General features: G+C 43.1%; 1 protein-coding gene across 2 annotated transcripts in view; it reads right to left on the minus strand.

Annotated features, from left to right (window-relative positions):
• Nucleotides 1–16,873, minus strand: part of PPP1R36 (protein phosphatase 1 regulatory subunit 36) — a 29,501-nt gene extending 12,628 nt beyond the window's left edge. The window contains exons 1-6 of one of the 2 annotated variants that reach the window (XM_040641796.1): nt 16,759–16,873; nt 15,872–15,936; nt 4,354–4,440; nt 3,700–3,797; nt 3,534–3,600; nt 1,395–1,493 (exon numbers count right to left, since the gene is read on the minus strand). In XM_040641796.1, the coding sequence (XP_040497730.1) occupies nt 1,395–1,493; nt 3,534–3,600; nt 3,700–3,797; nt 4,354–4,440; nt 15,872–15,936; nt 16,759–16,827 (485 nt within the window). In that variant the 5' untranslated portion in view covers nt 16,828–16,873. The remainder of the gene's footprint in view (nt 1–1,394; nt 1,494–3,533; nt 3,601–3,699; nt 3,798–4,353; nt 4,441–15,871; nt 15,937–16,758) is intronic. The other variant, XM_040641797.1, reaches the window with a different exon arrangement.
• Nucleotides 16,874–17,235: the final 362 nt, after the last annotated feature.

Consider the following 17,235-nt stretch of genomic DNA (forward strand, 5'->3'; position numbering starts at 1 on the left):
TTCCTTCTAAGAAAGTCTACCTTATACCATGGTGCTCTAGTAAGTTTTAGTGTATTTCAAAAACAACTAAGAAACCTTTTTCTCTGTTACCTATTCCTATAAATTTAGAAATGAAATGTATGTCTCTGCTAGACTAGCAGTAACCCTCAGAATTAGAAAACACCACATAAAATATAAGCTCTGGAGCTGCCGAAGTCTAGTAAGTTCTTTTGGGGGATGATAAGACTCCTCGAACCTTCTGAGCCTCCAGCTGGCTGAGCCCTTTTGCCTGCCACCACAGAAGCACTTCATGATCTCTGGCTGCTCTGCTGTGAATGCAGCCCTGAAATAACATGGAGGTGGTATATTATGATGGCTTCACTGGAGCAGCAGTGTTTGAATTATTTATCTGGTTCTTTACAAAACTGCTGTCCAGATACATTTATCTATCCATAAAATGTTTTTCAAACTGCTTGGTTGTACACAAGGATTTTGCATCTTAAAAACATTCCACAGCAACAAACTGATGACTCTAACAGCATTTCTAACAGCTCAATCATTGGGTTGGTTCCACACATACTGGGGAGGGCAGCCTGGGCACTTGGAAAGTTCCATGGCTTGCAAAAGGTCACCAAGCCTGAGAGGCATTGTCCTGCTCCGGACTCCGAGTTCCCAGATTCTTGCCCTGTACAGCTCTGAGCCACCTCTGCCTAAAGCAGTTAAATGTATTTCTTAGGCTTCCTATGTAGCCTAAGAAATCTTGTTTGCTTCTGTGATTTGGAATATCATTTTGGTCTAGATATCTATTAATTTTTTTAATTCTTAGCTTTTTTCACTCGATGCTTACAAAAGCCCTAGCAAGACTCTCATAAGCATAAAAAGCATAGAACCAATATCTCTATCTGCACTGTCCAATATGGTAGCCATGAAGCCACATGTGGCTATTGAGCACTAACTGTGGTTAGTCTGAATTGAGGTATATTGTAAGTATAATACGGATACCAGATTTCAAAGACTACTACAAAAAAAAGTAAAGTGTGTCATCAATAACCTTCTAATATTGACTACATGTTACAATGACATTTTTGAGTCATTGCATTAAATAAAATACATTGTTAAAATTAATTTCACCTTTATCTTCTACGTTTTTAAAAATATAGCTACTGAAAAATGTTAAGTTACATATGTGGCTCTCATTACATTTCTACTGGGCAGTGCTGGTCTATATTCTCTGGAATATTTTGTTGCTAGAAAAACCATGTGAATTATTCAGTGAGCTTTAAAATCTGATGAACTACTCCCATGTAAAATGTTTTTGTATACTTCAAATTTTTAAAAATTTCCATCATCTCTTTACCCTAGTTTTAACATTGGCAATAATAAAACTTTAAAGTGCACTACAAAATCCTACTTACACCATATAACTTTCGGGTTTCTTTTCCAGTGAGTTTTTTTCCAAGTAATGAGATAAATAGTACAACAAGGCCATGAGGAAATTGTCAAGATTTTTATTCCTATGGGGAGAATAAACAAAAAAAAGAAAGAAAGAAAGAAAAGAAAGAAAAAGAAAGAAAGAAAGAAAGAAAGAAAGAAAGAAAGAAAGAAAGAAAGAAATGAATGCTAACATATTTTTTCTTCAAATTTTTATTTAAATTCTAGTTAGTTAACATGTAGTATAAACATAGTTCAAACATAAAACTTTTCCTAAGAATACATGGGCACACGACATAAGAATAAGTAGAAATACATGCTATCATGCCTGTCACACAACTAATTTACCATTTAAAATTCTATCCTCTATACTATTGAAGATGTAAGAAATCGGATTTTTGTGACCAAACCTTTTACGGGGTCACACACTAAATACAGTTTTGCTTATCAATTAGTTTTAATTTTTAAGAAGTTTTCATTATATAAATAATATTTTCCACTGTTTAAAAAATGTACACAAATATGTCAAGTAAAAAGTCCTCTCACTCCTTTGCTACCGTCCTACTCCCAAGTAGCAACCACTGCTAAGAGTGGAATGAATTGTTCCTAAACTTTTCAAAGCATAGACAATTACATTTAAGGTCCTCCCCAACCAACGCACATACATACGCATGAATATATGCCTTAAATTTTTCTTTGGTAACAAAGAAGATAACGCTCTATAAACGCAAGTCTTTGCGACTTGCTTTTGTCACTTAACTGGTTAGCATGGACCTCTTTCCATGATACTATGTATTGACTTTCCTCATTCTTTGAAAAGCCGGATAAAGTATTCTATATCTCATAATCATAATTTATTTAACTAGTGCTCTATTGATGGATAGGTAGAACTTTTAAAAATATCATTGACATTGCTGCAGTGATTATCCTTACGGCCACGTCTCTGAGTGAGTTTGTAGGAGTGAACTTGCTAGGGCATGGTGTGTAGCATATTAAAGTTTCACAGTTTTGCTCTAGGAGGTTGCACTGATTCACAATCCATCTCATTTGTTTTAAAACCAGAAGCCTTTGTCTTCTTTCTAAATATTCTCACGAGATTTTTGCTGCTTCCTTTCTAGCAATGCAAATTCTCACTGGCATTCTTTCTTCAACTATATATACCTCGACAAGCGGATGAAGATGAGCATTGCAGATTTTTTTCCCGACGTTAGTAACTGCCTGTGCCAGGCTGGGTTCTCCCAGAAACAGACTGTGATGCGAGAGTTAGTAGTTTACTTAGGAAGTGCTCACAGGAAACATCAGTAGAGGGGTAGGAAAGCGAGACAGGAAAGGGAAGGAAGCCCACACAGCGGGTGTTAACAAGTTTACTATCCCTGTGGACAAACGCAGTTCAGTCCTGTGGGGGGCTCTGGGAGCCAGTGCAGAAAACTTCTGAGTTACCTTAACAGAAGGAAGTTGGGATATTTTTGTACAGCTCTCCGTCTAGCATAACTCTGACTGCAGGCTGCTTGTGGGACACTGGCTCGCCAGTGCCCCCAGTCTGCCCTGTAGTCAGGCTGTGCGTGCTCCTGCTGTGGAATATAGCTTCGGGAGTTTGCCACAAGCAGCCTTCGCTGAATGCTGAGGGAATGTGGGAGGGCTGCCAACCGTTGGGTACCCAGTTCTCATTGAGCACTGACAAGTGCGGCGCCGTGAGAAGCACCTTCCACCCAGCCAGACAGAGACACAATTACTTCCGATTTTGTACCTGAGGAAACAGGCTTAGAAAGGTCAAGAAGCTCACCCAGAGTCATATACCTAGTACTTGCTGAGGCTCCAAACATGGAGAAAACTGATCTTCAGTAAAAGAGAATACCCTCTAACCATTATATAAATATAATGTCTTTATGGGACTTTGACAACGTGCTCTCCATACTCCTTGCCCTGGGCCTTTCTTTTGGGCTCCTGTGACTTCTGGCTTCCTGTCTTTGGTCTCAGTCTTGGAGACTGAGTCCCAAGGGGATGGCTTGCATAAAGTCAGTCCCATGTCCCTTCTCCAAAAACCAGATTTGTCGTCATTTATCAGTTGGACTTCCTTCCAATTGAGGATAAGAGATCTAAAACGTCTCATGAGCATCACGTACCTCACAAACGTTGTGAAAGAACAGACCCGCTGCATCTCAGTATCTTGTAGCAGAAACAAAGCAACAACTGAAAGGAGACAAGATGGACAATTGAGAGAGGGCCAAAGGGCTGTCTCAGAGATTCACTCCAGACAGGACACGTGAAGATGACCAAAGACTTACTCACACTTAACATCATGCAGTGTCACATTGCCCTGCTGGCCTCGTTTCTCTAAGGCTTTAGGTGACTTATCGTCTCTTGAAGCAAACTTTTTATCTGTCAACCTGTTTTGGAATAGAACAGTCTCTAGTTGTGGTTTGAAAGGTTTCAGTTGTATTTCATTGATCCTGAGGTACGTGAGGCTTTTACTATAAACTAAGGAGAGCCTGAGTGTCAAAACCCAAAGTGGGTTTTGTTTAATGGAGGAGAATTCTGGAATGCATTTTATTAAACATTATATTGACCAGGCTAGGAGTAGGAGAAATGCACACTGCCTGATATAAAATATAAATACCAATTCCACCCAAAATAGATCATTTAAATCACCTATTAATCATCTATTTAGACAATCTATTTATGGTGTAGCTACCATTTTCACATTTTAAGAAAAGTATAAAACACTGAAAACTTGCTATGAGCCAAATTATCACAGGGATACATCTACAGGACTACTGTATTGCCTCCCATGATGGAGAAACAGTGCATGTTCCTCCCTTAAGGGGCACCTGCATCATCAACCTCAGATAACAGGAATGATATTTTCCTAGAATTTGTGACAACCTGAGCCATTCTGCTGAGAGACGCTCTCAGCAGCGCTGCCACAGTTGGAGGCGAAGGTACCTGTCTGAAGCGGGACCGTCAGTTTCAGCAAAGTGTATCGCTTTGCCTTTCTTTCCTTTGTCCTTGAGCTCTACCGCAGGTGTAAAACTGTAACAGAAAGGAGAAAATGAGGAGCCTGACCCTACCCCGGCAGAAGACCGATCCTATCAGGACAGTGGCGCATGCAAGCTTAGGACTCGCAGGTGTTACAAGTGGCGCCCGAGGAGCATCTAAGGCACTGCGGTACTCGAGTCACATATTTACATGTGCAACAACCATCTAGAAAGAGATGAACGTTTCGGACGCTACGTACGTTCAGCCTCTACATAGCAGCAGCCTCCAGAACACGACTGCACACAACACAGTTCCGTCCGAAAATGCTGTAGCAGCTTCACAAGACACAGAAAGCTCATGAGAAGTCTGGAGACAGGTTTCCATTTACTGAGCACTTGTTACGCACCAAGTGCTTTTAGGCACAATCTTATTCAATCACAGCGACTCTATGAGGAAAATATTACTCGTATGGCCGTTTTTACACTTGAGAAAACCGAAGCTTAGAGAGAGCAAAGTAACGTGACCAAGACCACGGAGCACGTGTCGGAGCCAGGACCGGGTCCGGAATCCCGCACCACAGAGCCAGGCCCGTACCCACCAGGCAGCCCTGCCTCCTGAGTGGCCACCTCAGTTGTCACTGCTCAGGACTCTCTACGGGCCGTGACTGTCTCATGGAAGGTTTCAGGACCCTTTATTGAACTCAGGGTTTCTTAAATTCTAAGGTCATGCGACCATTTCCTAAGCAGCAGTAGGGCTAAGAAGGGACCACGACTGAGCCACACACACACAGACACTGGGGCCGTACTCTGTGTACACACTGCCCTGACAGGAAAAGAAAACGGTGTCCATTCGAGTCCATGCACAGCCTCTCGGGAATATCAGCAAATGCTTAATAGAAAAACCGAGAAAAACATTTTGAAGCCCAGCAGAATGTGGTTCCTGCCTTTACAGAGAGTATGCTTTCTGGGAGAATTGGGGTGTCTACCAAATACGTGGGTCTGGAAGCCCACTGTGGATTATGTTTTCATTCTTCTGTCTGAAACAATGCCACAGTGATAACGCGACCCAGAAGCTTAATCTCTGCCCACAGTTTCATGTGTCTCTGCAAAGCTTAAGTGCAGGCGTAGTAATAGAAGCACCACCACCCCTGGCCTTACTCATTCTCTAAAGATGGGTATCAGGGGCGCCTGGGTGGCTCAGTTGTTAAGCCTCTGCCTTCGGCTCAGAGTGTAATCCCAGGGTCCTGGGATCGAGCCCCACATCGGGCTCCCTGCTCCGCTGGGAATCTGCTTCTTCCTCTCCCACTCCCCCTGCTTGTGTTCTCTCTCTCGCTGGCTGTCTCTCTCTGCCAAATAAATAAATAAAATCTTTAAAAAAAATAAAAAATAAAGATGGGTATCAATCGCGTATACTCTCTTCACCTCCTTGCCAACACAACAGTTTTGTGTATTTTAACGGGTTTGGGTTTTTTTTTTTTGGACACACAGTTTTGAAACAACTTTCTTTGAAAATTTTTTGGGATTGAGGTTACCCACAAAGTAATCATTTTAGAGAAATACTTCCCCATGGGAATAAAGTTAATCAGTTTGGTTCTTTCTTCCTCCAGGAGTTTTTGCCAACCTCCTAGCAGTATTCAGGTTGTAGAATAAGTTAGCCCCTAGAAGCATGTACCTCATGTCACCGCAAGGGAATAATCCTTTGCATTTTTCTACTTTTTTTTTTTTAAGGTCATTGGCACCACGTTAGTCAGTGGATGATTTCTAAGCTTTTCATTCTTTCTGAATGAATAAGCTCCTCTTATCACTGGTTTCCAAGGATTGTGTATTTAGTGGGGAGGGTATGCTGAAATGCTGCGGGGGTGGGTGGGGAAAAAAAAGAAATGGAAGAATACCAAATGTTGATGGTGGCTACCGCCAAAGAGAGCCTGGGGATCAGATGGCGCAGAGAGGTGAAATGGTGATGAAGAGGTCTATCTTCCAATCTGTATACTTCCGTTTTATTTGAGGTTTTTTTTAATAACAAGAATATATTGATTTATTTCCTGCAACACTAAGAAAAAGTTGATAGAGACACATAGAAAGAAAACACTATATGGTTGATATGTTATATTGACAGACCATTTGGATTGCCTTTAACAAAATAATCAAATATCCCAAATATCCAGACTTTTTTTTAAGTAGGCTCCATGCCCAGCATGGAGCCCAACGCAGGGCTCAAACTCACGACCCTGAGACCAAGACCCGAGCTGAGATTCAGAGTCAGATGCTTAAACGACTGAGCCACCCAGGCGTCCCCCCCACTCCGACATTTCCTAATGTCTCTCTGAAGCCATTTCTCCTTGCTAGATGCTTTGTGCAGATTCCTTCATATAACCATCCATCTAAACAAGAACACAGAGCTGTTTTCACGTTTCTCCTTGGCTCATCCCACTGTTCTGGCCACTTATAAGCCACTGGCTGTTAACTTTCCTACGCCAGGCTAAGGAAGTCACAGGTCACCAGCTCGCCCAGGCTTTCTCTTCTCTAGAAGACAAGAGAAGATAGATACACCCAATCTCAGTTACTGTCAAATGAAATTGCTATCTCCTACTCTTTTCTCAGTCCTATCCCTATAACTCAAAGTCTCTTGCCCAATTTGCCTGGGACGATGTGAGATGAGCGAGCCTTAAAATAAGACACAAGTGCCTGTCCTTAGCCAGTAGCCTGACATTTACTGCTAAGCTTCTGGTCCTTATTCTCTGACCTTCGGACATGCCTTCTCTACTTCACACTTGGCTGAGTGGCTGCTCCCCTGAGTCACGCCATTCCCCAGCTCGCCTGGTGAGAAGGATTTCTCCCTGCAAGTGCCCTGCCGTAGCTCTACAGGCAGACCACGCTCACAGTGCATCTGAAATCACCAGACAGTGCCACTAGTAATAACTGAAAACCGTCCTTCAAATCCCTCCAATTGGCTCCCAAGCCGTACTCGGAGCAAGTTCTGTGCCCTCCTGTGGCCTCACCATTGCCCCCTCCATCTGGCAATCCATTTAGAATCTGGGCCTTTCTCAGACCACATGTTGTTATATTCCCAGTATTACAACATAATTATGTCATTTCCTTTTGCCCTGAAATAAAAGAGGAAAAGAACCGTATTTTCCCCTAGAACCCATCTCTAAAATGCAGAGGGCTGGAACACTCTTGGCTCCCACACAAGTTGGAGCTCCTCAGTGGTTACTAGAGTCTTCTCTCAGGCCATGAGGAAAGACAAGAGGAGTTCAGGACTTCTGGAGGGATAGTTTCCTCAACTGTATGTCCTCAGGGGAGTCAAGGACCTTGGCAAAGACTCAGGCAGGCTGCTGGTTCTCTCCCAGCTGTGAGGAGGGGCTCTTGAAACAAGAAAGGGTAGGACAGCTGACACTGTGTCAGAGGGAAGCCTGCCTCACGGGCCTGTGAAGAAAGGTATTCTCTCTTTAACAAATAAGAAATGGGCATGCATGCTGATGAATTATGCAACACTCATTGACTCCTCACAAAGCATTATTATTCCATTTTATAGACGAGGGAACTGATCATCAGCGAGGGTAAGTAACTTGACAAATATAACCACCTAGTCAGTGACAGACCTAGGATTTGAACCCAGGTCTTCCTCCAAACCACCCTTCAAAGTCTCTTCCTTAGCTGCCTATTGAGAAATAATGAGCATCCTTTCCCTGCCCATTAGTGTGTGTCCACTTCCTGTGTGAGGTTATAGGTACCTTGTATTCTGATACAGTTATCCCTCTCAGGGTATGATCTGCAAGTGTAAGGCAGGATCCACCTGTGACACAGGGAGCTAGGTCTTCTCTGAAAGGTAAGATTTCCAATGTCACTCATTCAGGAAAGATGCCAAGACCTGCAAGGTTGGGAAGGGATCATCTTCTCTGAACTCGAGAACACCCAGAAGTCTGCGAACTCCCATTTGCTAATGGGTGTAAAAGGTGGCCTACCCCGAAAGAAGACTAAAACCCCAGAAGGGATTCCCAGGGTCTGAAATTGATGGGTTAAGAACCGAATACCCCCGAGATCAAGCTGTTACTTTGCAAAAGCAAATTATTTGGATTCATAACACTTCAAATTTTCTTCCTCCACTGCTGGCTGTTCTTTCTTTAGTCTCCTCCTAAAACTCCTTTTCCTGGACATGTTCCCTAAATGAGAGCCTTTCTCAGGGTTCCATCTGGTTCCTCTTCTCACTTCCTATGAGTAATTTCATCTACTCCACTAACATCGATAACTGACAACTTTATAGTGAAGGTTCAGCTCTTTCTGCAGACTTATAAAATATGTCTGCCCACTGGACACCTTCGCTTGGGCATCCTGGGCATCCTACAGGCACCTCAAACTCAGTATGTCCAACACTGAACTCATTCCCCTTTAGCCTGTAGCCCCCACTACTCCCCCATCTCAGCAAATGGGCACCAGCACCCACCAGGTGGCCAAGCCGCAACATGATGTCATCCTTGATTTCTCCATCACCTGTGGCCCTTGCAGCCCACTAACCACTTAATCCTTAAATACATCTCGAATTTATCTATTTCCCTCTCTTCCCATTGACACCTTCTTATTTTAGCCATCATCTGTCAACAGAATGTCTGCAACTGCTTCTTAACTGATCTCCTGCCTCCGGCTTGTTTCCCTCCAAACTAGTTTCCATTATGTAGCCAGAGTCATTTTTCTAAGATGTAGTTCCAATCCCAGTTTACTTCTCTGTTTAAAACCTTTCAGTAGTGGGGTGCCTGCGTGGCTCACTCAGTTAAGCATCTGACTCTTGATTTGGGCTCAGGTCATGATCTCAGGGTCCTGGGATCAAGACCTGCGTCAGGCTCCATGCTCAGTGGGGAGTTTGCTTAAGATTCTTCCTCTCCTTCTGCCCCTCCCCCAGCTCACACTCACTCACTCTCAAGTAAATCTTTGAAAAAATTTTTTTTAATTTTTAAAAAATTAATTTTAATTTTTAAAAATTTTTTAAAAATTTTTAAAGGTTTTATTTATTTGACAGAGAGGTGGCAAGAGAGGGAACACAAGCAAGGGGAATGGGAGAGGGAGAAGCAGGCCTCCTGCTGAGCAGGGAGCCCATGCGGGGCTCAATCCTAGGAACCCACCATGACCCGAGCCAAAGCCAGACACTCAACGACTGAGCCACCCAGGAGCCCCCTAAAAAATTTTTTAATTAAAAACAACAACAACAAAAGAAAACCCTTTCAGTGGCTCCCCTGTGCCTTCTGAATGAAGTTCAGATTCCTCAGCATAGCATGCAAGACCTTTCATGATCTTACCCTGGTTTAAATCTTCTACTCACACCTGCCTAGAAGCCTATATCCAGCCTCCTGAACTACCTGCAGTCTCAAATATGCCCTGGGCCCTCTCAGGACTGGGCCTTTGCACATGCTAGGTCTTCTGCTAGAATGCACTCTCTTCCTCCCCAATCAAATCTCCCATTGCCTTGCCAACCCCTACTCCTCTTCAGGTCTTGGCTTGGATATCACCTCCCCTGGGAAGCCTTCCCTGTCCCCCCCTCCCTTGGGTTTCAGAAAATGGCCCCATTTGGGGACTGGGTCAAGGTACTTGGCTGAATGCAGTTTTCCTCAGCCCTGGCCCTAGCCCAGTGGTGGCAGTGGTGATGGTTACTAATGAATGGGCCTTAAGGAGAGCAGCAATCTCAGATGGAAGAGTTAGGGTCATAGCACTGCTACCAACAGATTCTCCTCCCAACAGGAGCCTGGAAGAGTCTGGTTTATTTTCAGTAAGAAGGGCAGCATAGATACCCACCCTGCCCCCACCGCTTCGAACTGCCATAGTCCTCCTGTCTATGTCACCTCCCTTCCACCATACTCAGTGGGAAGGTGCTCCTATCTTTTCTGTGCTCTTGACCCCATTCCCCACTCCTTCTCTTCTGTTCCATCTCTTTTTTTTCCCAAAACAAATTTGAGATTTTCCTACCTTGAAAACAAAACCAACAAAAATCTCCTTCCCTTAGGACTGGATCCCCAAAAGGCTACTATCTCTTTTTTTCCTTCTTCACAGATAAAGTCACCGACAACAGTACTCTATTTTTGTTAGGTTCTTGAATTTATCTCAGATGTTCTCTTCAAACTACTGTTATCTGATTTCCACCTTACTGGCCTCCTGAAACTGTTTTTCACCTAGAACCCCCGGACCTCAGCAATCCTAACTTGTTAAATCCAAAGGCCTGTTTTTAGTATTTGCCTTACTTCGAACTCTCTTTAGCTTCTGACATTGCTGACACTCCCCACTCCATCCTCTTGCTTTCAAAGGCCTATGCGTCTCAGGCTTTTTTCTCTGACCCTTCTAATTCTTCTTCTTCTTTGGCTAGCTCCTCTTTCTTTGCCTGTCCACTACCTACAAAAACTTTAAGACATATAGACTTGATTAAGAGACATATCAAACCAATTACAATGTATGGAAGTTACTTGGATCCTGATTGGAATAAACTTATAAAACACTGGACAATAGCAGATACCTGAATATAAATTGAATATATGATGACGTAAAGAAATTACCATTTATATTTGTGAGGGCGTAAATAGTAAGGTTTTTTTTTTCTAAGAGAGTGCTTTTTTTTTGACATACATACTGAGATATTTATAGATGAAATGATATGATGTCTGGGATTTGCTTAAAAATAATCAGGGGTGGAGTAGATAGGCTGTGGATGAAGTTGATCTTAATTTGGTGACTGTGGATGCTATGTCATGGGAATGCCGGAGTTCACTATATCATTCTCTTACTTTTGTATATGCTTGAAATCTTCCAGTATAAAAAGTTTTAGATGTTTACAATTAGTTTAAAAACTTTAATAATGCTATATGAGAAAAACTAGCAAAAAATCAGACCTGCAAGGATTTTAGATACTGGAATTATCAGTCACAGGATATAAAACAAATGTAACCAGTATGTTGAAGACAAACAAATAAAAATCAGGTGGTAATCCCTAACACTGGTGCACTGGTACTCTTTGGGGGTAGAACAATGGTGGAATCTTCACTTTCAACTTTGTACATTATGTACTTGTTTTCAATACATATGTACAACTTTGCAATAAGAAAAAAGACGGAAATGCAGAATGTAGTAAGTTAAATGCCCATGTTTGTGTACATACAGATAGAAGAAGATTTAGAAGGCTATATAATAAGATTTTAATATATTAACAGTTATTTTGCTGGGTGAGACTGCAAAGTTCTTTTTTGTTTTTGCTTACTGGCATTATCTGTTTAAATAATATGACTTTAAAGTTTTTTTTCATAATTTTTAAAAGTACATATTCCTTAGGGTTCTGGCCTCCATCAGGCCTCTCTCGTGAGGGCCAAACTCCTTACCTACTGACCTGGGAGTCTCACAGGCAGGTACCTCAAATTGTGCACATCTAGAAAAGTCAACTTGTTACCTCTTACCCCCTCCACAAACTTACTGGCTCTCCCTCACTCCTTATGTCAAGAGGCAATATCATCCTGCACATAGTAACTGNGACATTCCTGCTTCCTCCTCCCCTCGTCTCACAGCCAGGGTCACCAACTCCTCCCTCCTTCAGCGGGGCCAGGTTTACCTCCCAGAACCTCTACAATGGGTCTTTGACTCTCTGTTCTCCTGCCAGTCTTTATCAAGGTCCTAGTCCCTTGGATTGCTACCTAATTGTCTGTCTCCCTAGTTTGTTTTTTTTAGATTTTTTAAAAAATTTATTTATTTGAGAGAGAGAGAGAGCACGGACAGAGGGAGAGGAAGAGGGAGAAGCGGACTCCCTGCTGAGCAGGGCGCCCAATCCTCCCAGGACCCTGAGATCATGACCTGAGCCGAAGGCAGCCACTTAACCGACTGAGCCACCCAGTCGCCACTTTCTCCCTAGTTCTAATCTTGCCTCTCCACGCTACTGTGGGAGGGGCTTTCTAGAGCATAGATGCAATCCTATCATGTATGCTCAGTCAAGGTGTATGGAGTGTACTAAACAGAACCAGGTATGATGCAATGACTAAACAGGCCTTCCCTCTGCCTCCGCTGCTCCCACCCCTCCTACTGTCTCCTCTCAACCTCCCCTGCCTCTGCCCCAGGATTTGGGGTGACATAAGTCTCTGAAACACAGTTTCTGAAAAAAAAAAAAAAAAAAAAAGAGTATGTTCCGGCTCATGAGTCCTCTCACATTTTAATTTGTGATGGGATATGCTTTAGACTCTAAAAGGGAATCAGTACCTGCATTTCCATCAAATCCAAACACGAACTCTGGCCTACAACATACAAAGGTCTGTTTTCCTCTTTTCTTAGTCCTGTCCTTAGCAGCTGGACTCCCAAGGTAATCCCGCTACTCTGAGATTTGCCATGCTGAGTTGCTTAAACACAGAGAGCTCCACCACAAAAGGGCTGTCACCCACCTACTCTTCATGGCACTCTTTTCCCTCTCTCCCCTAACTGCTCCCATTTTGTGTACTCCACAGTCTGGAGTTTGTGTGTTGTTTTGTGTTGGTTTGGGTTTTTTGCTTTTTTAAAATGTGGTATAATTTAATATGTAGTAAAGTACATAAATCTCAAGTGGACAGCTTGATGAACTTTTTACTATGTACATACCCATGTAACCGCCACCCAGATCAATATATAGTCCATTACCAGCACCTCAGAAGGTTCTCTTACACCTTCCCCCACCCCCTGCCAGTTGATAATGTCCCAAAGGTAACCGCTATTCTGACCTCTATCATCACAGTTCTTTTTTGCCTGTTATTTTAAACTTTTATATAAACGGAATTATAGATTACATTTTTGTGTCTGGCCTTTCAACATTATGTCATATAATCTACATTTTAAATCATACCATCACACACACATTCTCCAAAATTACTGGAAATCAATCAAGCCATTTTTAAAGAATAGTTTGGTAATAAACCAAAAGAAACTAGTTTATGAATATGAATATTTTATAAGTAAGAAAGTCAGCATGAAATTGATAATCTGTGAATTTATTAGTAGGCTCATACAGAAAACAGTGACACTTGGGGTGAGTTACCATTAAATTAGCACTGAAAATTAGTTTGAAAAATACTGCAAATTAATTTCATTTACAAAGGTCAGTAAGTAAAAAATATGGTCCAACTTTCATCATAAGAAGAGAGGATTGAGAGGCACCTAGGTAGCTCAGTTGGTGAGCATCTGACTCTTAATCTCGGTTCAGGTCATGATCTGAGGGTTGTGAAATCCAGCCCTGCAAGGGCTCTGTGCTGGACATGGAGCCTGCTTGAGATTCTCTCTCTCCCTCTCCCCCGTACCATGCATACCCGCTTTCTCTCTCTCACAAAAAAAAAAAAAAAAGAGAGAGAGAGAGAGACTGAGGATTGAGATGGCCTTCAAATATACATGAAAATTGAGAAATAAAAATGTTGACCCTTAAAATTTATATCTACATTTTCTGGTATTTTAACATGTATTTAACTTGTACTTTGACTCCTGTGATTATCTTGGCTGTCTAATCCCAAAGCTCTATCTTTCTCACTGTCATCTCACACTCACTGAGTGTGCTATTTCAGGAGCTACAGAACAGAATTTTCTATGACACAACTGCAAACAAAAAACTGAAATCAATCACCACTTTGGAAATGACAAACTACTCAGAAATACTGAAACAAAAATTCTATGAAATACAAACTTTTGATTTGGACTCTAAAATAATTCTTAGCTTTTAAACTGTTTGATATTAAATACCACTATATTTATAATGTAACTATAAAGTACATCTGCTTAGCCTGTCCTGATCTCCAGCCCCATCTATCCAACAGCCTAAGAGACCATTTGTGAACATGTCACAGTAACCTCAAACATAGCACCCTACTTTTGTCTGTTATTCTGTATACAGGTGAAGGGCAATCCCAGCCACCCAATCACCCGAGCCAGGCACTGGGAATCAGCTTGAGCACCTTCTTCTCCCTCTCCTGTCACATCTTACCAATTCTATCCAACATCCTGTCAGTTCCACCTCTGAAGAATTTCTTAGTCCTGCACCCTTCTCTCTCTATTCCTCCTAATACAAGACTTCGTGCTGACTCATGGTTTTGTACCTGTGCAACTATCTGTAATCGTCCCACACCTAGCTTTGTAACTGGTCCCCTGCCTCTGGCCTTCCTCTACTCGAATCTAGCTGGTTTACTGAAATATTCAAGAAACATCTGGTGAGGGTACACTCTGTGAAGTTCTGCAGAGAGCTCCTAGGGACACAAAGATGAGTACGACAGTTTTGCCACTGAGGGGCTTACGGTCTAAAGGAGGCAGACAGTGTATATGGTGGGAAGGGCTTTTGCAACAGACAAACCCTGGTTCAAAATGTCAGTTTTGCTACTTACTGGCTGTATGACTCTGGGTCAATTGCTTAATCGCCCTGAGCCTTGTTTCTTCATCTATAAAGTGGAGATATTAATGCTCACTTTCCATGGCTGTTTAAGAATCAGAAAACATTCAAATGTCTGGCACATAATAGGTACACAGCAGATAGTGGCTAGTATTGTTTGTTTCGTTATGCACTTTTTTTTTTTTAAAGATTTTATTTATTTATTTGAGAGAGAAAGACAGAGAGAGATAGCAACAGAGAGCACAAGCGGGGAGTAGAAGAAGCAGGCTGAGGAGCAGGGAGCCCGATGCAGGGCTCGATCCCAGGACTTTGGGATCATGACCTGAGCCAACGGCAGATGCTCAACTGACTGAGCCACTCAGGCGCCCCAAGTTATGCACTTGTTAATAGAATCAGTATTTTCTCAATGGAGATTAAAACCAGTTTTTTCTAATTTAATGATTTTACCTTGGAGAATTGATTGTCTACTGTGCAGCAAGTATAATACAGTCTCATTAATGTAAAACTGTATTTCTGTAACTAAAAGAGGCAATTTTATAAAGTAGTTAAGAATACGGATTCTGGGGGCGCTTGGGTGGCTCAGCCTGCTAAGCATCTGCCTTCTGCTCAGGTCATGACCCCAGGGTCCTGGGATGGAGCCCCATGTACAACTCCCTGCTCAGCACAGAGTCTGCTTCTCCCTCTCCCTCTGCCCCTCCCCACTGCTCGTGCTCTCTCAAATAAATAGTCTTAAAAAAAAAAAAAAGATTATGGACTCTGAGCCAAACAGACCTAGATTTCAATCATCTTAGTCACCTGTGAGCTGTGTGATTTGGCTAAGTCACTTAATTTTCTTTAAATTGCTTAACCCTTTGAGTTCAGTTTCTTCATCTGTAAAAGCGGATGAACACACAGCTTTTTCAAAGGGTTAGCAAACTGATTAGCACAGGGTCTGGTACATAGGAAGCGGCTGATAAATGGTATCAGAAAGTAGTATCAGGAAGGCTGCTCACCAAAATGGTTTTCTCTAGATGGTGGGATTTCAGCAGATATTTATTTTCCTTGTTATACTCTTGTGTATTGCTTGATTTTTTTTAACCCCAAGCACATGTAATTTTTATAAAAGCTATAATAAAGTTTTAATAAAATTTACCTTCTGAATTCAAGAGTTCTGGTTTCATCTTTCCAGTACCACATTCCTAATCGCAATCCCAACTGCTGTAAAATGAAATGATTGCAGCAAATATTAAAAATTCAATTTACAATACACATGTCACAATGAACTTTTAACAATTCCCACCTGTTGCTCTTCATTCAGTAAAGATGTAAAATCTTCAAGAGTTGTGCTGTGGGGGGTTTTTTGGTTTGTTTTAATTGAAGCCAGGATTTTATCCTTTTTGTGTTCAGGTGTAGTTTCAGTAGAAAAGAAGGAAAAGAGGGAGGAAGAGGGGGAGGAAGAAAAGGAAGGGAAAGAAGCAATTTTCACTTAGCCTGCCCTACTATCTCAAGGCTTAGCAGAGCAATTTACTGATGAATTGGGGCTCAGACCACAATAAACCGATGCCTGGGGAGTCTCCGCGGAGGAGATGAGACGAGACATTCGAAAGCGGGGAGCGTCCTCTAACACGGACCCCGCCCTTCAGGGGACGTAGGCAAAGAACACGCTGACCTCTTCAGTAGTGGTAGCTACCAACCCACCAGCCTTTCCTTTCCCGGGATGGCACCCGGGGCGGGACGGCTTCCCGCGCAGGACGGATATTTATTTTGCAGCCAACCAATAGGAGGTGCTGAGGTGGCACTTTCCTAAACATCTAAATAGCTGTAGGGAGCCAGAATTCAATTCTACCCTTTGGCCGGGTACATCTCTCTCGTCTTAGTTTGTAGGCAAAGAAGGCCGCGTCTCTAGGAGTGCCGCTCGACCGGGGCCGACTGCAGGGCCGCGGCAGGGGGAGCCGCCCCGGGAGCCGCGGGCCGGGGAGGGGGCGGCGGGGCACGCCTGCCCCGGGCCTCGGGGGTGGGGGCCACCAAGGCGGCACTTACCTCCCGCAGGGAAGCGGCCGGCCAGTCCCGCCGCCTTCTCAGGGAATAAAACTCCGGCACCTGATTCATGCTCTCAGCCAGCCAAACATGGTCGCCCAGGCAACTGCCGGCCAGCGCCGGCGACCCGGCCGGAGGGCTGCCGCGGGGGGCGGGGACCTTGACGCCTCCGCTGGGTTCCCGTGCGCGCCGGGCTGCGGCCGCTTTCCGACCACCTCTGCTTTGGTGGCTTGTAGGCTTCCGCGGAGTAAAGCTGCCCAGGGGTTATTTCTGTACAAGTCAATTCTTCATGGCCTTCCAACCGTGAAGTAAACCACTTAACTGGTTTTTGTTCTTAATTGGAATAACAAGATTCAATTCCATAGGGAAGTTCCCTTTGTCCCACAATTTAATAGCACTAAATTAATTTCAAATCCAGGTTGGGATTAGGTCGTTGGGGTCGGTGGAGGTTTAGGGGAGGATGCGTGGAAATAAGGTTTT

Source organism: Ursus maritimus, unplaced genomic scaffold (genome assembly GCF_017311325.1).
Source record: "Ursus maritimus isolate PB19 unplaced genomic scaffold, ASM1731132v1 scaffold_25, whole genome shotgun sequence".
NCBI classification, from domain to species: domain Eukaryota; kingdom Metazoa; phylum Chordata; class Mammalia; order Carnivora; family Ursidae; genus Ursus; species Ursus maritimus.